This window comes from Chenopodium quinoa, unplaced genomic scaffold, assembly GCF_001683475.1.
Source record: "Chenopodium quinoa cultivar QQ74 unplaced genomic scaffold, ASM168347v1, whole genome shotgun sequence".
Taxonomy (NCBI): Eukaryota; Viridiplantae; Streptophyta; class Magnoliopsida; order Caryophyllales; family Amaranthaceae; genus Chenopodium; species Chenopodium quinoa.
The window spans coordinates 8,044,874-8,067,348 of record NW_018742484.1 but is presented as its reverse complement, the minus strand read 5'-3'; the positions used below and the strand labels follow the sequence as shown (position 1 = coordinate 8,067,348).

The 22,475-nt window shown below is 30.9% G+C and overlaps 2 protein-coding genes across 6 annotated transcripts; one reads left to right on the top strand and one right to left on the bottom strand.

Moving 5' to 3' along the window:
- Positions 1 to 4,583: 4,583 nt before the first annotated feature.
- Positions 4,584 to 6,403, bottom strand: LOC110719713 (uncharacterized protein At3g28850-like). The gene has a single exon (XM_021898702.1). The coding sequence runs from the start codon at positions 6,047 to 6,049 to the stop codon at positions 4,901 to 4,903; it is 1,149 nt and encodes a 382-aa protein (XP_021754394.1). The 5' UTR covers positions 6,050 to 6,403; the 3' UTR covers positions 4,584 to 4,900.
- Positions 6,404 to 11,892: 5,489 nt separating this feature from the next.
- On the top strand, positions 11,893 to 19,261 carry LOC110719712. 5 transcript variants are annotated; one of them, XR_002511160.1, is made up of 5 exons: positions 11,893 to 12,117; positions 13,536 to 13,774; positions 14,091 to 14,334; positions 17,073 to 17,501; positions 18,763 to 19,261. XR_002511160.1 is itself a non-coding variant. In XM_021898701.1 (3 exons), the coding sequence occupies exons 2-3, from the start codon at positions 13,611 to 13,613 to the stop codon at positions 14,281 to 14,283; spliced, it is 357 nt and encodes a 118-aa protein (XP_021754393.1). In that variant the 5' UTR covers positions 11,893 to 12,117; positions 13,536 to 13,610; the 3' UTR covers positions 14,284 to 14,549. The 5 variants fall into 5 exon arrangements, 1 of the variants encoding a protein (XP_021754393.1); XR_002511161.1 differs by lacking the exon at positions 18,763 to 19,261 and having other exon boundaries at positions 17,073 to 17,352; positions 17,426 to 18,754; XR_002511159.1 differs by lacking the exon at positions 18,763 to 19,261 and adding an exon at positions 13,331 to 13,430.
- Positions 19,262 to 22,475: the final 3,214 nt, after the last annotated feature.

The window sequence follows — 22,475 nt, the reverse complement described above, 5'->3', positions numbered from 1 at the left end:
CCCATTTTTTTTGTAGTTGGGAAGTAAGAGAAATCTAATTAATGTAATTATAGTTATATAGTTTTGTCAAAGCTTATTTGTTTTAACCATATGTGTCATCAATAACGAATTGACGACTATGTGATCCACAATTGAATAATTTGTCATCTTTGTTTATTACTTCTTACTTTGTATTAATTTTGAGTTATACTATTATTATACCAAGGGTGTTATACTTATATAAAAAATAATTAATAATAAGTAAAGCAAGGGTGTTACATAATATTAAAATTGATGTAATAATTAAAAAATAAAGGTAAACAAAAGTATTACATAATTTGCTGTCAATAAAACATAAAAGAAAAACTATCATCTAGAATATGGAAAGTTGTTACATAATTAAAAAAATTAAAAAAGCTAACATAAGTATTATTCGTTACTATCATCTAAATCTCTATTTCTAGACCATGGAGTTTTATTATGTTTCGAGGGCATCCTTGATTCATAAAACTAAACCTGCATCATACAGGAAGTATACAAATTTAAGTGTTAATATTAGTATACTCTTAAATAATCTAGAAATAGTAATAAATATTTAAATGAATTATATATATCCTTAAAAATATATACCTTTATCTTCTTTGATGTGATTTGGTCGGATAAATCATGATCCTTTTTCGTTGAATCGATATTATTAAAAGGACGTTTTGCGAGTAATTTTTCAGTGACCGTAACTTCATCTTTTGAAGCATCTTCATTATCTTTTATGACATCTCTATTCTACATCAAAATTATTTATGTAAAGTTTTAACAAATTTAAATTTTAAATTCATGACTTCTAAATAAACATTAAATACTTATAACAATTATTTAGTACCTCAATGATACTTTTGTCAAAAATTCTCATCACCGTAAAAGTTTGTCGAATTGCTGGTACGATTATAAGCGGTGATTTTAACTTTGAACACGAACTCTCTTCCAATGATATTTACAATCATCTTTGGAATTTGTGTATCATCATCTTCATTGTCATTATCATCATCATTATGATCATTAATCTGTAAATTTTGATTAAAATAAATGATAAAAGCATTTGTAGAACAATTTAAACTTTTAACTATTGTTAAAAGTCAAATATTAAAACCTTTTCATAAGTATGAGCCTCAAAAAGAGTACTTGCATCTTGTCCTATTAGTTTCTTAACTTCTTCATCAAAAACTACAAATATTGTTGACCCACTATGATCGATAACACTAAGCTCTAAACGATACCTGATCGAGAAAAAAATAATGCACGAAGATAATTAGGGATTATATAATTTATTACTAGTTTAATTTAATATTATAATATGGATGAAGAAGAAATTTGAAACAAACCTTGGAACGGGCCTTTCAATTTGTTTCTCACAAGGAATGCACCGAAAATCTGTTTTCCTTGGAGTGATATGTCTTTTACAGTTGGGCATGAGATTTAATACAAACTATTTTCACTCATAATTGCATCCAGTTTAGCCTTGCAATAGAAGATCAAATCTTATATGATAAAAAATAAATTAGATATGAATTTAAATTTTATCATATACTTCGTATTAAATATAATAAAGTGATGTATTAAAATACCTTTTCTAAAATTTTTTGCACATGATTCATAAAGCGTTAAAATATCAACTTTTTTAGAGTTGATTTCTTCCGATCCAACGTTGATATGTTGAATCTCAAGTTTTCCAATGGTAGCATTATCTAAATTCTCACTACATTATAATGATCATATATAAGAGATGTATCTATGTAGAAAGAATAGCATAAAAATTAAAATTATTGAAACAACATACCTCCTTAAAGATTTCAATTCATTAACCTCGGAAATTTGAAGATCAATATAAATTTTGGTTGATGCAGAAGTATTTAGATTAATTTTTCCTGTAAACAAAATAGTAAATATAATAAATGAACATGACCGTGGTAAATTAGGTTATTAGTTGTACATATTAAAAAAAAGTTATTATAATGACTAATATATGATACTTACCATTAAAATATTTGACCATTGTTGAATTAACAACTATACCAAAAGGCTTAGTAGAATCAACAAGTAGGTCTTTTTGTCTTGAATAATCAGGAAATACATTATCCCAAATCTTTAATTGAATTCGTTGTCCCCTAACTATGATATCCAAATACTAATAATTTACTAATAAATAAAAAATTAATCAAATATAAATTATTTTAAAATAACAAATCTTAGTTTATTGTAATTGATAATAATAATATATACAAATATATTAAAATAATGATTACCATTTGTCTTCTATTTCAATTGAATCTCCAACTTCGTTTACAACCATACCAACCACATCTTGTAAGATAAAGTGATATACAAAAAAAAAAAAAAAAAAAAGGGATTAGTAAAACAAATGATAATATTATAGAATTTTTAAAATAATAAAAATTGAAAATATGAAAATATATACCAGGAAGTGTTGCATTACTACGGAACTAATCTAAATGTTGCAATTGAACAAAATCAAATCTATGATGAAATTTTATTATTATCTGCAACGCCCTTGACAGTTGTATTTTGAAAAAATTATATCATAATCTTGTTATCGCTCACAACACGATATTCATTCTTGTTAGGTACAATGGAAAAATATCGAATCGTGTAAACTTTGCCTTCAATTAGTTTTGAACGAAATTGTTGACAAATTTTCCTTTGATTGAAGCATGGACATAATCACCCTGCACATGAAAAATAATATTGTAAGTTAAAATAATAAATATTATATATTATTCAATGGATTTAAAACGAATAACTATGATCAAATAAAATAAAATAAAATAAAATAAAATAAAATAAAATAAATAAAAAATTAAAGGCATACCTCTTCGTCAATTATTAAAACTATGTCCAAACTAATCAAACTATTATGTTCCGAAAGTTCAAAACATCAAAAAGCCTTGATACACGTACTTTAATTTTCAAATCATTTTTGGAAGAATTAATTCCTCAAATCGACGAAATAGACCTAAGAAAACAATGCAATAAAAAAGATAGTTAAAAATAATATTACCAATAACTACAATTTGAAAAAAAAAAATTGAGTTTAAGGAATTAGACCAACATTTTTTTAAATCACAATATAAAATCCTAAATTGTTTTGTATGAAGTATTGTGTGATTCTTTGGTGGTGTGTGAATTAAATTAATTCCTATTTATAATAATAACAAATCATAAACTAATAAAATCAATTCATATTTTTTTCCTAACTTAAATTTTATCATTTTTCAAATTATAATTTTAAAAATTCTTAATAGTCCAAAAATTTATCCATGCAACAATGTGCATCATAATCAACAATCATAAAAGGCTATGCGATATATTTATTTTATTATTATCATCAACAACGTTATTTATTTTCTTAATAAAACTATTGAAATATATGATACGTATGGCTGGTATCATTATTATCTAATAAATAAATAATTATTGAAATAAATAATTATTTAAATTTATTATTATCTTGTCGTGTATCGCTAATAATAATTGCCGTATATATAGTATAGAAGATTTGAGAAAACCATGCCACAATTGCCGTGCATCCCTAATATTAATGATAAGGATTTTTTTTAAAGGATTAAACTTTTAAGTTTTTTTCTTAAAAATAATAATCTTATACGTTAGACAGGCAATATACATTCACAATTGCCGTGCATCCCTAATAATAATGATAAAGATTAAATTTTTTTTTAAAAGGATTAATTTTTTAAGTTTTTTTTTCTTAATTGATAAACATTAATTATTATGTTAATTTTTTTTAATAGTTATTATCCTACGTGGCACACTTTAAATTGCAATCCTATTAATTTTTTAAGTTTTTTTCTTATTTGATAAATATTAATTATTATGTTAATTTTTTTTAATAGTTATTATCCTACGTGGCACACTTTAAATTGCAATCCTACATTTTAAAAGGATTAATTTTTAAAGTTTTTTTCTTATTTGATAAACATTAATTATTATGTTAATTTTTTTAATAGTTATTATCATACGTGGCACACTTTAAATTGCAATCCTACATAGCGCATTTTAATCCTACGTAGCGCAAAATCATAATCCTACATGGCATATATATATATATATATATATATATATATATATATATATATATATATATATATATATATATATATATATATATATATATATATATATTAGATTATTAAGGGACTGTAATTTGTTGCTATATTTCACATATCACAATTATGTGTAATGTATGACAATCATTTGTAAATTTTGTAATATTGGAATAATATGAGTGTTGTTTTCATATATAAATAGAATAAATTACACTTAATGAATCTTTATTTAGGGGGAAAAAAGGGAGAAGGTTTTTTTTATTTTGAAAGTGACATGTAATATTTGAGGTTTTAGGAGCCTCTGTATATAGTTTTAGATAGTTAATATTAAAAAAGTTAAATTGAATAAAGGCCAAATAAAGATGAACAAACCTTTTATTTAAAGACAACTTTTTAGTATAATGAAACTTTTAGGACAAGAATTTCAGTAGAAGTCCTCCAGGTAATTAAAATTAAAGTTCTACGAAGTACAAAAGTTCATTTTGTGTATTTCCATTTTACTTGGAGCCATATACATAAAACGGTAACGAACACTCCGTATGAAAATGACAAAATTTTAGACGAGAGATACCAAATTTAACATTCCTACACAATCTTAATCTACAACATATTGGTAATAATACTTATGTAAAAAGTTTCCCAAAAAAAAGAAGGAAAAAACTTATGTAAAGAGTAGGCAACCTAATTAATATGTTGTTGTACTCTCGATCATACTAGTAGTAATTAAAAGATTAATTGTGATCTAAACATTTTTCTTAACATCTTTAACACACTTATCTTTGACTTCATTTGTGGCAAAGAGGACAATGAACCAACCCATTTTCATTACACTTGGGACACCTTTCCTTCTCATCTCCAACTATCTTCTTGCAACTCCCTCCACATTCCATACAAGGCACGAACCTTGCCCCACCACACCCTTCACATCCTTGCCAACCAAGCCCCCTCTCTACTCGTGCCGAACTCATTATCCTCCCAAGTCGCCCCGATTCGTTTAGCTCCACCACCTCCTCCGCTCCTCCTAAGTACCTTCCTTTCACAAACAACCTCGGCACGGGGACGGGGCAGGGGACTCCTGCCCCATCCCCGTTGCTCACTAACTCCTTCAACTCCCCTAGAAATGGGGCGTGTAACGACACGTCCCGTTCATCAAACACGACACGATGATTCTCTAGGATCATCCTAACTCGGTTACAATCCTCAAAAGTCCTCCTTACTCCACCCAACGACGTCGTATAGAGCACCACTAAGTGGGCTCCACCAGGAGGGCACATCTCGGGAAAGTCGCTAAGAGGGTCCCTTTTACTCTTCATTATCTTATCAAACACCGCTTCTTTTCCTTCCTTTTCCTTCTCCAACCTGTCTCTCAGTATAAACGGGTTGGCCTTCAAAGAACCGCCAATCTTACCCGAAACCGGAACCTGAACCTCCAACGACTCCGACTCGTCTCGGGTCAACCCAGACTTCCTCAACCGATTCAGCTGCTTCTTCGCTTCGTTATTCCCTGACGACTCGTCCTGAGTCGACTCAGCTTTCATCTGCTTCGTATCATCATACTTCTTCGTTTCCAATTCCTCAAGCGTATGAAACGAGAAGTTCATCTTAATACCCGAGTTCGGGCCTGGATTCGGGTTCGGGTCGGGCTTCGGCTTAGCAGCGGCGGGCCTCTTGAGATTTTCTTCCAACAATTCCTTGCTGACTTCCTCCCACGTGCGAGGCCCGTCAGAGGCTTCCTTCTCAAACGTGTCGAGCTTCTCAAGCACGTGAGCTGGCACGTGCGAAGATTTCTGCTGATCATCTAATTGTGCAGCATTATCTAGCTTAAGCCAAGGCTCTTCAATGGCGTTGATATCGAACACCGCGAAACTTGATGGTGGTGGACGGTAGATATACGGGGCTGTACCATCTACTTTCTTAGATGTTGCACACCCCATAATCTCTCCTCACTTAAGAAAAATTAGTTATTGGAGAATTTTTGTTTTTCCTTTATTAATTATTTAGTTCGGAGAAAAGAGAGGGCTGTTATTGCATGGGAGGAGATGGTTTTATCTATAAGGGGCGACTCATGTGGGCTTAAAAGGTGGCACGTGTGGGTGGTGGATGAATGGTTATAGGTTAGCCAAGTATTTCTCTTTGTTCTTATTATGTACTCGTAATATTATACTTGCATCGAATTCCCTCCGTCCTTTAAACATTGTTCCTTTTTTTTTTTTTTTTTATCCTAGAAATTTCATGATCGACATAATGTAAAAAATGGAATCATATTTAAATACGTAGTGCAATTCTTTTCTAATCTTATTACTATTTTATAAGCTAAATATATACATAATCACACAATACAACTCTTAATAGTTACAATATGATAGGACAAAATTTAAAGAACGGTAAGTATGTTATACTTATATAGGATATGGTTTAATGTTAATGATCAATGAATTACAGCCCCAAATAAATGATAAACTATACTATAGTAGATTATAGATATAATTTAAGATTGATGTTGATTGGCATAATCAAACAAGGGGTTTGTATTAGTGGCTATAACACCAACGTGGTAGTTATCAGAGAGGACACATCTATCACACGTTACACATATTGACATATTTGGCTAAGCTTACTTAGATAAGTGGCTCTACTAGTTGGTGCTTATTAGTGGCTTCAAATGGCTTAGATCGATGATAATCGTTTTATTATCAAGGTTAGAGAAATGGACAGCACGTACTATATCATCTTTGATACTGATGGAGACAACCATAACAAGTGATTGGTTAATTAGTATTACACCCTCAAAAAGCATTCATAATGTAATTTGAATAGATAATAAGCGACATATAATTAAATCCGGATGGACAGAGTTTTTATTAGCTACTTAACACTCAATTAAATAATTAGAAAATGTAATTTTTTTAATGAAAATAGATCTAGTTTGAACATAATACTCTCTCTGTCCCTTTTTTTTTTTTTTTTCTAGTACGACTCATAAAGATCTCATTAAAAGTGGGTTGTGCAAAAAAAAAAAAAAAAAAAGAGAGAGATTGAGAAAGTATGTCAGTAAATATTTGATATGAAAATTAATTTTCTAATTATTTGATATGAAAACCTGTTTGTAGTTGGATAGACACGCTAGCATTGGTGCATGGAGCAACATCAACTTTATACCACTAATACGCATATAAATAAATTTTGCTTCTTTGGCAATATCTCTAAGTCTTCATTGGTTTGATAATGATCATCCTTTTTTTGTAGTTGATTCAAGAGGCTAATTAGGCTACCCAAGCATAGACACAAGTCATCCAAGCCCAAAATTGTTAATATAATGGTTCAAACATACTTAAATTTGAGTACTTGATTATTAAATTTTGTGCCAATGTAATAAATAGAGTTAAAAGTTAGTATTTTCTTTGTTTTTTTAGAAACGTTACTTTCGGTATTTGGAAGTTTCAAATTAAATGTATCACTTTCTTTTTAGTAATCCTTTATATCCTTTTCATATCACTTGGTCCAATTTTTTTTTTTTAAAAAAAATTGTTTTCTCTCTATCTCTCTCATCTCCAAAATAACTTAGAAATCCGTAATTTTAAAAGTGATTTATATAAAATATGGAGGAAGTATTTTAAATGAGATTGTGTAGAAGCTTAAGGGTTTTGATAATGATGAACAAAAGCAAACTTCAACTAATGCGATTTCTCTAAGTGTTTGATTAGAACAGGTAAAATTGACTTTGAAAGTGGAAGAGTAACTTATTCATGCGAAGACTCAAGAAGATCTAAAGGAAAGTTAAAGAAAGTAGAAGAAAAGTTCCTCACCGGAACTAGTTATGATCCCTAACAGGAGCACGAAAAGAAGTTCCCTAACAGGAGCTTAACAGCAAGCTGAGAAGATCAGTTTGGACTGCGTTGAAGACAGCAAGTTCCATAAGAACTTGGCATGCGAGTTCCAGCAAGGAGCTGGAGAATGGAAGACAGTAGGAACTTGGTCCTGGTTTGCGTGAAGCCTAAGTATCCTTACGTTACAACGATTGATGAAACAATCCAGCTTTAAATTAAAAGTCATTTGTTAAGTTTATTCTTCTAAGGATTGTTGTAAATATGTTAAGGTTAGTTTATGCATGAAATTTATCAGAGGCGTGGCAAAACTTGACAAGCTTTAAAATATGGAAAGTTTATAAAAGATAAGTTTTAATTTTATGAAAATATTTTCAAGAGATTTATCTTATAAAATCCAGGTTTTACAAAATATTATTCTTTTCTAAAATTATGTCTTTGTTAAGTTTTCCAAAAGATTTTCTTCTAAAATACTTAAGTGTTATGATTATGAAAACGGTAGTTTATAAATTTCTATCTTTTCAAAACCCTACTTTATACACGAGTACAACTTGTATATAAAGTAGAATTCATAATCTACACAACGTGTGAGTTTATGCGTGAAAAATCTAAAAGTACGAAAAGTGTAAGTTTGCCAAGTCTAAACTTTGTTATATTAGTCTCGGATTTCATGTGTAGCTTTCCAATCAAATATTAGAGTCAAAGGTTTGTATTGTTTTGGTACTGGGGTGAGTGTTTAGCTATTGCATATAGATTGTAAGTTTCAAGGTTGAAGCTGAGTGTGTGAGTACTCCGGGAGTGCTGAGAGAATCTAAGTCAAGGACTTAGGTTGGGTATAATAGAGTTCTACTGTGTAGCAAGTTCAGTATGGAACTTGTGAGTAAAGGTCTATGTTTAATAGGTTGTAACTAGGTGTGTTGCCTATTATAGTGGATTGGTTTTGTGTGAAATCCCTTGGAGGGTCGAGGTTTTACTTCCAGTTGGGTCCTGGAAGGTTTCCTCGTAAAATCTTGTGTGCATTGCAAGTTCCTTTATTATTCTGTTTTGATTCTGCAAAAGTAGTCATTAGGAACTCACTTACAATTCACCCCCCCCCCCTCTTGTAGAGTTCGTCTCACCTAACATGTTGTAAGAAATAACAAATCAAAGTAGTTCGTTTCAAAAAAAATATATATAAAATAAAAAATAAAAAAAAATCAAGCCTGCATGTTCTGTAGAGCATTAGAGCTATCTTAGTATTTGGGCCTATCAAAGTAGCTTGCATATTCCTTAGAGCATTAGAGCAAATTCTTAGCTACACACTTGTGCAGCTAAGCTAGCTGCAACAACCTTATATATGAACATATAGTACTTCAAAAACGAATATACGTTTTTCTCCCTTCCTTATATTTACCTCTCTATTCTTCTTCCTTACCTCCATTAATTTTCTCTCTCTGTTTTCTTCTCCATTAAAAATTTCTCTCTCCTCTTATTTTTATTTTTATTTATTTATTTTTTTTCCCTTCCTTTCTTTATAAGTAAATTTTCTTTCTTACCTCACTTTCCTTCAATCTTTTGTTGGGGAAAAAATCGAGTACCGGGTCACAAAAATCGCAACGAACTTGAACAAATTTACACTTCGAGGCATGAACAAAATCACTTTCTCAAAATAATATTTCGACTCTGATTAAACACATCAGGTATCACGAAATTACTAGGAGATACAACGAAAACAACCACAATAGTGTGTAGTATATTTGTGGTCTAATGTAATCAAAACTTTAATAAATTATGATGACGATAATTGGGTGCAAAAGGTTTCAAGAGAATAAGAATCCAAACTGATTTCTTGAAGTTATTTCAACATATGTACTTTTTACATATGTATATTAGAGCCAACAAAACAGCCAAACCGTACAAACACCAACAAAGGAAACCGTCAATTTCAAACCAGACCACACACGCACCCAGTCGGGCGGTGGCTGCCCTGGTGGGCGAGAGAACGAAGTTTCAGAAACTCACTCTCGCGCCCTGCTGGGCGGTGGCGGCCCGATTGGGCGAACACCCAGCAACTTTCTTTTGGCCATCTCGCACCCTGTAGGGTGATGAAACCCAGATCCGGGCGGTAGAAAACTTCATTCCCTTCTCCGTTCTCGTGCCCGGTAGGGCGACGGTTGCCTGGTCATGCGGTGGAGCTGCATCACGGTTTCACCCTCGCGCCCGACAGGGCCGCGGAGGCCCGTTCGGGTGGCTGACCAGGTAGCTTCCTTGATTCCTCTTGACCGAGTTGAGTTTTCTCTTTATCGAGAATATTATTATCCTTTCAACCAAGGACATTTCCTCTAATAATCTTGATTAATTAATTCACAACATCATAACCTAAGCAAATTAATCAATTAACATGAAGTATGTCTACAATTCTCAAAATTATTCAACATCTTTAAACTTCTTTATCCTCCTACTTTGGATATTCTCCAATTCCTCACCATTGTAGCATTTCCATCATCTTCGTCACGATCGTCACCATTTTCTTTTTCCTTTGTTTTCTACATTATTATGGATTTGGTTGTTATTCAAAAGAGATCATCAATGTAGGTTAGTTTTTGTGTTGTTGATTTTTTATTAGGTTAGATTTGGGCTGAATTTGTAATTGATTTTTCTGATTTTATAATTGGTGATTTTCAATTGAGGAATTTGATGAATTTCAATTGACTTTTTGATAAATCTAGTGAATTAGACTATTTCAACTGAATTTTTGAATTTTTTATGAATGTCAATTTAATTAATGATTATTTGTGATAAATTATTGAGTTGCTACATCTATAATTTGTTTGTTATTATGAATTTTGATTTTTTCAATTGAGTTGCTAATATTTGTGTATAATTTTTGGAAAAAAAAAATGAACACGGTGTACTTTAAAATTGAACATTTAGTACAAAATGAACATTTAGTAAATAAAAACTGAACATATTTTAATGATTTATTTTATCTTTATTTTTCATTAATAATTATATATTTATATACAATGAATTTGAATTTATATGAATATAAAAAAATCATGTTCATTTTTAATATACTAAATGTTCATAATTTTTTTCACATATTCATTTTATTTTTATACTTAAAGTTCATTTTCTTTAATATGTTCATATATTTTTATGAAATGTTCATTTTATTAGGTGTGATCTAGCTATTCTATTATTGTATGATAAATGTTCATTTTTAATATACTAATGTTCATAATTATTTTTGACATGTTCATTTTTTATTAATAAATGTTCTTTTTTTTTTACGTGTTCATAATTAATTTTACACTAAATGTTCATTTTTAAGGTCGTGGCCCAGCAATTTTATGGTTATCATGTTTATTTTTAATACTAAATTATCTTTTTTTTTTTTAACATGTTCACTTTTTAAGTACTAAGTGTTCATTTTTTTTATGTCTTCATTTTTTATTGCTGAATGTTCATTTATTTTTACGTGTTCATATTTTTTTACTACATGTTCATTTTATAGACAGTGGTGCACCTATTTTAAGGACTTATTGCTATTTTAGTATTTGGGCACATCAAAGTAGCGTGCATGTTCCTTAGAGCATTAGACTATTAGAGCTATCTTAGTATTTGGGCCTGCCTTTCAGCTGTCCTAGTTTAACAACATTTGCCAAATTCCAAGCCTAAAAATTACGATTGTTGAATATAGCACTTACGGGGCCCAATGCAAGCAGCAACCCAATCACATGTCTAGGCGCAGCCACGCAGCTACTAAGCTAGGACGAAAAGAAGATAAGCTCAACCTTTATCGTACTCCCTTTGTCCCTTAGTATTAAGACTCAGAAGACTAGTCAATTTGAATTATAATTTGGTGTCATTACCAAAATGTTCCTCATAAATCATTATATATATATATATATATATATATATATATATATATATATATACCCTTAAGGTGAGAAGTAACCTCAACCATTGGATCAAGGTATGGACGGTGGAGATTAGAGGAAAAAAACACGTGATCTTCATCCTTTTTATTGCCTTTATCCGTAACTTTCTCTATCTACTTCATACCTTTCTCTCTCTTGTTCAAAGCTCCATCACTGTAATTATACTTCAAATTTCTCTCAAATATTCAATCACATTACATTAGCTTAAGAATCTGCATATTTCGTTGATTGTGAATTACAGAGACTACATTAAAGGTAAAAGTTTTGAAATCATATTTCAATTTTTTTTTATTAATTTCATAATTATGATAAATTGATAGAGTAGTACGAATAATATTTTGAGATTGTTAAATTCATTATAAACTTAGTTTGATTGCTGAATTTTGGTAGGGATAATCGATTTATTGTCGTAAATCGCTGTAGTCAATCTAGGTTTTGATTTTCCCTCTTTTGCTTAATTATATGATTTTTGATATATCTCCAAACCAATGTTGTTTATTTATATTGTATCTAATATTGTTTTCTAAGACTTACTCACCAAATTATTTCATATACATTCTAATTATGATATAGGTTGTATAATTATTTGATTTGATTTAATTAGTCACACTTATAATAATCATTTTTGTAATGTATATGATATTGTTTCTAATGTATATGATATTGGTTTTTAATGTAACCGTAGAAATTAATTAATGTACCTATTGTTTTGATTTTGTTTATAATATTTGGTTTATTTATTAGAAGTTCGTATTCAGGTGGAGATTATTGATGAAGTGGATAGTGGAGAGTAGATGAGTATGTTGATTGGAGCAAAAGACTCCTACAGTCCTACTAATAATGTTGTAATTCCGTATGAAAATTTATCACAGCCAACAGAAGATAAATAAAAATTGATTTTTAACTCCCTTTGATTTATTCAATGTATCTATAATGAACTTGGAATGTATCTATAATATAATTTCAATGTATCTATAAATTATTTTTTATGTACCTATAATGTATTTTCAAAGTATCTATAATATATCTATAGTGTATTTTTGATGTATCTATAATGTATTTTTGATGTATCTATATTCTACATTCAATGTATCTGTAATACACTTTTGGCATATCTCTAGTTTTCATCTTCTCACAATAAGCATATTTTTCACCGAATCCCAACTATATATATATAGGGTCCGGATCCGGTGAGAATCATCCTTTATGTGAGAACTCACAGCTTATGTGAGGACAGATCTCAGCCGCTAGATTAGATCAAATCCAACAACTGAGATTTTCTTTCTCCTCTTTAGATTTTCTCTTTCTTCCTCCAGGTTCTCTGATTTTCTTCGCTCTTCAATTTCCTTGCTTTTGCTCATCAATTTCTCACGATAATCTGTTAAATTAAAGTATGTAAAATTTCAGTTTAATTTTGAATTTGATCGATTTTGAAACATGTTTTTGCGGTTTTGATTTCGAAAATTAGGTTTTTTGCCATAATCTGGTTATGCGATTTTCGATTGGGAAAATTCGAAACATCATAAAATTTTCATCATCTTCTGCTGTTCTTGTATACTTAAGGCACTGTAAGTTAATTTGATTTTGATTTTGATTTTCGTTGTTGTTTATGATTTAATTCGAATTTTAAATCAAAATTGTGCGATTTTGATTACAAAAATTTATAATTGCAGGCATGCAATGGATGAGTATGCCTGGTATGGACGAAAACATGTGTAATACTGCATTTTAATCCTTACTAGAGAGCCATGCAACCTGCTGTTAATGGATTTATGGGCCCTTATGGTGGTAACATGCCTTACAACATGAGGTATGGTCTAGGATCTGCGGATATGTTTTTCGGCGATTTTATTTCTCCAAATTTTTATGGAGCACAAGGGTTCATGATGCCCCAAATGATTCCTCCACAAAGGTATGTGTTGCTGAGTTGTAACATATGTTGATACTCCGATTTTATTCATTTTATTTGCTTATGGTTCCTTTTCTGCTCAATGCATATAGTATTTTCCACTAATAACAGTATCCTTTTCTGCTCAACTATATCGTTGTTCAATTCTTATACATGTCTTATAATTGTAATATGATTTATGCAGTGTCCGAAATTTTTAGCACGAATTAGCTAAGGCAACTTCCTCTTGATCAAATAATAGGTGTTCCTTTTCCAGCTTAACTTCAAACTTTTGTAAGTTATAAGTTAATTATGCTTCCTGCTGTATACATACTTGCAGTACTTCTACTTCTGATGCCAAGCTACACAAGCAGTGTCAATCAAGGAAGATACAACTGCTTAGTACACAAGAAAGTCGTGGTAGCATTAGTATAATAATTGATCGCAACACTCGTGTGGGAAAGGAACATGAAATAGTAATGAAGATTGTATTGCAGTTCAAGATGGTTATAGAGACAGCTGCATACAGCTGACACTGCATTTCAGAAATTCTTCTGAAAGTTCTAATTCTGCCAATTCTACTGGTATGATTTTGCTGCTCCGTTCCAAGAAAAGTTTTTGTATTTGGGTTTCTATATAACTAACACATTTCTTGCTTAACACTACTAACTAAATACTTCACTAGCATAGATCATTTTCTTTGTGCATTTGGTACAATATGTTAATCATGTTTCAGAAGCTGTCAAATGTCTGTGTAACATATCAAATGAGCCAAACAATTCTTTTAAATGAGCAAACAATTCTTTGCTCATTTATCAAATGAGCAAACAATTATTTGTTCATTTATCAAATGAGAAACAATTCTTTGTTCATTTTGTCAAAATGAGCAAATAATTCTTTGTTCATTTATCAAACGAGCAAACGATTCTTTTTTCATTTATCAAACGAGCAAACGATTCTTTTTTCATTTATCAAACGAGCAAACAATTCTTTGTTCATTTATCAAACGAGTAAACAATTCTTTGCTCATTTGATAAATAAGCAACAATTCTTTGTTCATTTTGTCAAATGAGCAAAAATTCATTGTCCATATACAAGATGAGCAAACAATTCTTTGTTCATTCGTCAAATGAGCACATAATTCTTTGCTCATTTATCATACGAGCAAACAAATCTTTGCTCATTTATCAGACGAGCAAATAAATCTTTGCTCATTTATCAAATGAGCAATAATTCTTTGTTCATTTTATCAAATGAGCAAACAATTCTTTGTTGATTTATCAAATGAGCTGATTAAAAATTTATAACATAGAAAATGATTTAAAACATATGATAAATCTAATAGCTCAATTGGTAGAGCACTATGCAAATGCATAGGGGATGTAGGTTCAATTCTTATATAGGTTATCTCTATAAACAAAATTAATTAAAAAAATAAAAATCAAATCGTACTAAATTATATGAGCAAAAAAATGATTTGAAATGATTTATAACTATATAAACTTTGTTACAATTAAACTCTCATACAAAGTTGTGTCTCCACATTACATAAATGAACCTACGTGGGATTCGAACCCACATCTTTTGTGCATTTGTATAATGCTCTACCCTTGAGCTAGTAGACTTACGTACTTAAAACACTTAAACACACTCACGAATGAGCATTAATTTGACAAAATGAGCAAGAATCATTTGCTCATTTGACAAATGAGCATTAAATAGTTTGCTCATTTGACAAATGAGCAAAAAATAATTGCTCATCTTGACAAATTATTTGCTAATTTTTGACAAATTAGTAAAGAATAAATATTAATTTTTGACAAAATGTGATTCTTCCTAAAGTCAACTTGTCTAATGCAAACAAGGACACAAATAGTAACTAATAACATCAAAATAGTAACCAATAAAAAGCATATCAACTTCAGTCTTCTCTACCATGAATGCTCTTGGATTGCTTCCCCTTGGGGATGCTACTACGATCATATCATTGACAACTAGCTTTCTTAAGTTGCAACACTAGCTTTCTTCAACCTTTTTTTTTCTTTTGACCGATTTGTTTAACAGATTCAATAGCATTTACTTCACTTGAAATAATTGAGAGGCTATATACTTTGAACGAAATTTTTCAATGATTATGACCTGCAAACAAATCAAAAGTGTAAGGAGGAAGAGAAAAAAAATGAAGCAGTAAAATAAAACTACAAAATCACATTACTTATTGTTTATCAGATTGATTTCATTAGTCATTGGAATGTTATGAAGTTGAGCAAATTAGCTATTAAATAAACTTGCAGCAATTGATTCTATCATTGAATCATATGGATCTTTGGATATTATTTATTGAACATATAGTTCGTACAAATGAGCAAAAGAGTTAGTTGCTCATTTGTCAAATGAGCAAACATTTCTTTAATTATTCATTAAATCAGCAAGCTTTTTTTTGCTCATTTGTAAAATGAGCAACCATTAGTTTGCTCATTTGTCAAATAAGCAAATAATTAGTTACTCATTTGTAAAATAAGCAATTGGAAAATGAGCAATCGATTTTTTTGCTCATTTAGCAAATGAGCAAAAACTTAGTTACTCATTTGTCAAATGAGCAAATGATTAGTTGCTTATTTCTCAAATGAGCAAACATTTCTTTAATCATTCATTAAATCAACAAGCATTTCTTTGCTCATTTGTGAAATGAGCAACCATAAGTTTGCTCATTTGTCAAATAAGGAAATAATTAGTTACTCATTTGTAAAATAAGCAAACATTTCTTTGATCATTTGGGAAATGAGCAATCAAATTTTTGATCATTTGGGAAACGAGCAATCAATTTTGTACTCATTTAGCAAATGAGCAAATTGTTAGTTGCTGATTTGTCAAATGAGCAAATAATTAGTTGCTCATTTGTCAAATGAGCAAATACTTAGTTTCTAATTTAATAAATGAGCAAAAAATTAGTTGCTCATTTGTCAAATGAGAAAATAGTTAGTTGCTCATTTGTCAAATGAGCAAACATTTCTTTAATCATTCATTAAATCAACAAGTAATTCTTTGCTCATTTGTGAAATGAGCAATCAATTATTTGCTCACTTGACAGATGAGCAAATATTTTTTTACTCATTTGAACAATGAATTATTTGCTCATTTGACAAATGAGCAAACAATTATTTGCTTATTTGACAAATGAGCATTGAATTGTTCAAATGAGGAAACAATTATTTTCTCATTTAACAAATGAGCATTGAATTGTTTAAATGAACAAAAAGGTCATTTTGTTGTGTATACTATAGATGGAAAACGGTTTATGATCTCTTTGTCATATCTGAAGAGCGAGGTGTTTAGAGAGCTGTTTCGGATGGCAGAAGAAGAGTTTGGGAGAGTATGTATCAACTAGAAGCACCTGCAGAAACTACCTATTTTTAGAAGCATCAGCCACTTGTTGGTGTCGAGGCTGCTCTGAGGTCATAATTAGTTCATGTGAACACGAAGAATATGGAAAGGACAATGAGAAAAAATGGCAACTAGGAGGGATGTTAGCATCTATGGAACAACAAGGCATAAGGGTACTCTTTGAGTTGCATCGCGGTCTTGTATAGAATTTGACAATGGTACGTACATATCAATTTGTTGCTAAGACAATGCCAATATTTCCCTTTTGAGATGCCTACACTAATTTAGCAGCTTGTCAAAATCACCTCCAATTATCTTCATCATGGCACGTTTACAAGAATAACAACTTGCTAAGTTGCTATACACGGTAAGTTATTGCTGTATTATATCCTCAATTTTCTGTAAACTTTAGTAAACTTTGATGGCAAACTGTTCTAGCACTTAAAAGGCGGTGTTTAACCTGATATTTTTCCTGGTAGTTTTACATATTCTTGTATGAATGCCATTGCAGTTACTTTAACATTACACCACACATCCACACCTATATTAATTATATAGAACCAATTCTGCAGCACTGCAGGAAGTATAACCTCTAATATGACATGATCCACACCAACAACAAACCCCTACGGAACATCAACACCCTTCTGCCCCACCACAATACCGTTCAGATTAACCCTCACCTCATTACAACCTCGCACACCCCGAACCATTTTAAACCCCCTACTCTTTCATCCCACAACAACCCCTAAATTCACACAACAACAATACAACAATACAAATTCACAAATTAAGTAAAAAATCAAAACAAAAATTAGCCAAAAAAACCCCCAAATTTAGCAAAAGACAAAACAATAATAACATTAACAATAAAAACAACCTAAGGTGACAGTTGAATCAATGCAGCAAAACAATGAGTAGCAATTGCCCGAAGTAATGAAAAGAAATTTAGTCGATGCTCTAGATAATCTTCAAAATTCTTTGTTATCATCTAAATCGCACAATAATAATACTTGTTAGATAACATAGTGAAGGGGAAAATCCTGATGACAACTCTCTCATATAGAGCAACATCAATAACTCTCCATATAGAAATCAACGAAAATCAAACTAAAATCAACGAAGCTCACCTTGACAAAGAATCAATGAAGTTTGAAGATAAATTGATGAAGAATCAAAGCAAATAGCAGTTGAAAGGGAGCAGAGAAATTGAAGGAGGAGAGAGAAAATGGAGTGTCGAATGAAGGAGGAGAGAGAAAACGCTTGAAAATTGTTTTTGAAATTATGTTTAATTGGGATAAATTGTAGTCATTGGATGCAATTGATCCAACGGTTGAAATATGTCCTCACATATTAGGGTTCTCACATAAGGGATGTGGTTTCATATGATCCCATATATATATAGGGTCGGGATCCGGTGAGAACCACCCTTTATGTGAGAACACTCCTAATATATGAGAACAAATCTAAGCCTTAGGATCAAACGATATCAACGACTCTAATAAATCCAAACTTTTGATATCAAATGATATACTGCTGCTACTCAGAAAAATAGAGCAAAGAACTACGAGCTTCAATTTCAATGAGATTCAAGAATATTGAACACAATTCCGTTCGATTTTTGTCAGATTTCAGCAACAACAAGAATCAACAAGCTTCATAGATTATACAGGTAAATAATCAACAAAAGTTATGTTAGTTTTTTCCGAATGTAATTTTCTTAATTTTTGTCAGTATTTTCGAATTTCATGGTTTGAATTTTGGATTTTCGTTAAAATTTTAGCAATGAGTGATCTTAGCATCAAAAATTTTCAATTGCATGTTAATCTTAGTGTTTGAGAATTTCAAATTGTTCAATTCAAATTATTTTCGTTAAAATTTTGGATAATTTTCGTTAAATTATTAGATTAAATTCGTTAAAATTCAATGAGAAATTTTTGATTTGAGTATTTAAGAACTATTGATAAGTCGTGTTTTGTGTATATTATTTAGCTTGTTTTTAGTTGGTTTTATTAGCTTAGTCGAGTGTTTTAGTCCATTTTGGTGTAATTTGGTTTAGTTTCGATGATTCGATGCTTTTATGGGTAGTTTCGTTGTTTTTGATGTATTTCAGGATTAACGGAGTTAATTGAGTGAAAATGAAGCAAAACGTTGATGAAATACTTGACAGATATGAAACCTGTTCACTATTATGCTCATAACTTTTTATATACAAATGATAATGGAGTGATTCAAATTGCATTGGAAAGTATACTTGAAGACCTTTCCAACAATATATTACACGCCTCAAACGGAGCTCCGAATATAAAGTTATGACTGATTTAAGATGAGTGATACGCGAAGTAGGGGAGGCACGTCCGTGCCCATCATCAGGCACGTCCGTGCCTGGAATTCAGAAGCTACCCAAGTTTATGCACGCAGGTAGGCACGTCCGTGCCTATGGAGAGGCACGTCCGTGCCTCCTGGGATTCTTGTGCGCCAAGCCTTTTGCCGATTTTCTTATCTTTTCTAGGCTTGTATTTTTACTAAGTGGTGTTTTATTATTTGATTAAGTTTCTATTAGCCTAGTTTTACATTGCTAAAAAACCTAGTTATCTCCATTATTATTTTCCAAGTTATTGTAATTCAAGATTCAAGATTCAAGCTTTCTACTTTCAATTTTATTCAAGATTTGGTATTTATTTTTCATCCTTTGTTATTTAATTATGTTTTCATTATTTATTATTGTTTTTGTTTCTTTAATCATGTGTGAGTAGATTCAATAATTCAAGATCTAGTGTAGCCCTATTATTATTGATGCATGAATTAAATCTTTAAATTCTTTAATAACTTTAACAATTGAATTGCTAAATTGATTGTGATTATGCCAATGCTAGGTTAGACGTAACTATAGTATTGCGATTATTCCATTGTTTTTATCACAGCGAGAGTTGGGTATAAACGGATTTGAGTAAATCAATTTAGGGTTTGATTCTCAACACGAGAGTAGTTGGGTTTGATAATTGGGAAGTGAGAGTAATGTGTTTAATGTCTCTAATATGCATGATACCATGAGAATAGGCTTGATTGTATGCTAGGGAAGCCATTGATACTCGAGAGAGATCCTTGGTATTTATTAGGGTTTACTTTTCCCCGTTCAATTGAAATTGTATGTTAAGGGTAGAATTACAATTGCATCGATAATAATTGTGGTGAAATTAGATCTTGGATGTTTTAAGTACTTGATTTAATCATCTCATTTAGTTTATTTTCGAATTCTTCTCACACTTAGTTCCTTAGATAATTGATTATAATTGATTCTTGCTTAGTAGAAATTCGAGTCTATTTAATTATTTCTGAACCTTAGTCTCTTGGGATCCGACCCTTACTTGCCAGTCTACATTAGTATTGGTCTGTTAGGTTATTTTTTATAGGTACGCGACACGCCTACCAACTATTCAATTGCCTGTTAATCTTATTATGTCCAGTTGAATGAGCTCAATTTTTGATTTGAGTGTTTCAATTGAAGGTATGTAAATTGAGCATATATAATTAAAATGAGCAAAATGAATAAAATGAGCATATACGAAAAAAAAATGAGCAACTATAAAATGAGCAAAATAAGTTGTGTTGTTGTGGTACAATCGTTCTTGTGTTGTTATTTTAAATTTGAGTGTCATTGTTGCGTTCTTGTTGTTACTTTAGGGGTTTATGTTTCCAGAAATTTCTTACCACTCGAAACTGTATTAGTAACCCTAATTTAGTTTTGCTGGCATTCATGTTGCAGAAATTACTTGAAATTGTTTTATAAGTTTGATGGTTTCCTCACTTTCCTGTTTGTTATATGTGGTGGTGTTTAAGCTTCTTGGCTGTTCAAGTGTTCATGTGAAGCCCTAACTCACTTTCTACTGCCATTCATGTTGCCTATTTAGCAATTCATGTATTGAAGAATTAAATGTTTTTAGCATCTGAAATTTTGGATCTAATCTCATATGTTTAGTATACTACTGGTTTTGTCTGGTGTTAAAAGAAGTTGCTTGCTCATATATGTTGCTTTATGTAATTAGATGCTTGGTTTTCATGTAATGGATGCAGCTCGCTTCTACCTAATTACTTTGTGTCTTGATCTTTCACATGCAGGAGAATCAAGTTATTCAGAACTAGAACTGGATAATTCCTTCTCGATCTTTATAACCCCAACCTCAGTTCCTTTACACACATAAGCATCTGTATTAATCTTCATCACGCTAGCCCAGCAGTAGCTTGTGTTGTTATACTTGTTAACTATTAGCTAAGCTGTGCTTTAGTTGCAATGATGCAGTGATAGACGAGCAATTGTTCTTCTTTAGGTATGATTTTGGTTTTTAATGTATCTTTGATTTCATTATTTTCTAGATCTTGTTTTTTATTTTCGCTTGATTTGGGTGTGAATAGATTTGCATTGAATGGAATTGGAATCACAAAAAAATCAAATAGAACTGCTGTCATCATGCATATTAAGTTCATAATTGTTGATGTTTCAGGTACTTGTATGGGGATCTATATGCAAGCAATAATATATGGGCAACTACTGAGAATCCAACAAACTGTGAAAACCTTAGCACAGCAGCAATTAATGTCGTTTAGTTGTGTAAAAGCCTCACCACTTCAGTGCGGGCTATAGGAACTACACTTCCAGCTCTGGGATACATATATTCCTTTGCGCAGGACAACTAGAAAGATGTTCTCAATCTAACCAGCACCGGAGTTTACAGAGTTGTTTGCCCAAGTCGTTGCAACTATGCTTACTCAAAGGAGATTGCAAGGCCTGCCACTAGTCCAACTCCAAGTTCATCATCCCCTTCAAGGGAAGCTCATTCTCTTGCACCTCTTAGAGATTGGCTCTCCTTTCTTCTCTGCTTCATGATTCAGCATTTATTATTTTAAGCAGTGTTTCATTTGCATTCAGCTAGGATAGTCATATACTCGTATAGATATATATAGTTGTTTGTATCTCCGTAGGTTTGAGAAGAGTGTTGAAATTTTTCGAGATACACATTATTGTAATTGGGAGTGTGTGTGTGTCTATATATATATATACATATATATATATATATATATATATATATATTAATTTTGTTACATTTCAAATTTTAGTATATTATAATTAAATAAAAAAACCCGAAGAAAAGGTAGGGGTTCATGGAGAAACCGCTACCTTTAAGTTGTAACAAATCAAATTTGTACTAAGTTATATGAGCAAAAAAATGGTTTGAAATGATTTATAACTATATAAAATTTGTTATAATTAAACTCTCATACAAACTTGTGTCTCCACATTACATAAACGAACCTACGTGGGATTCGAACCCACATCTTTTGT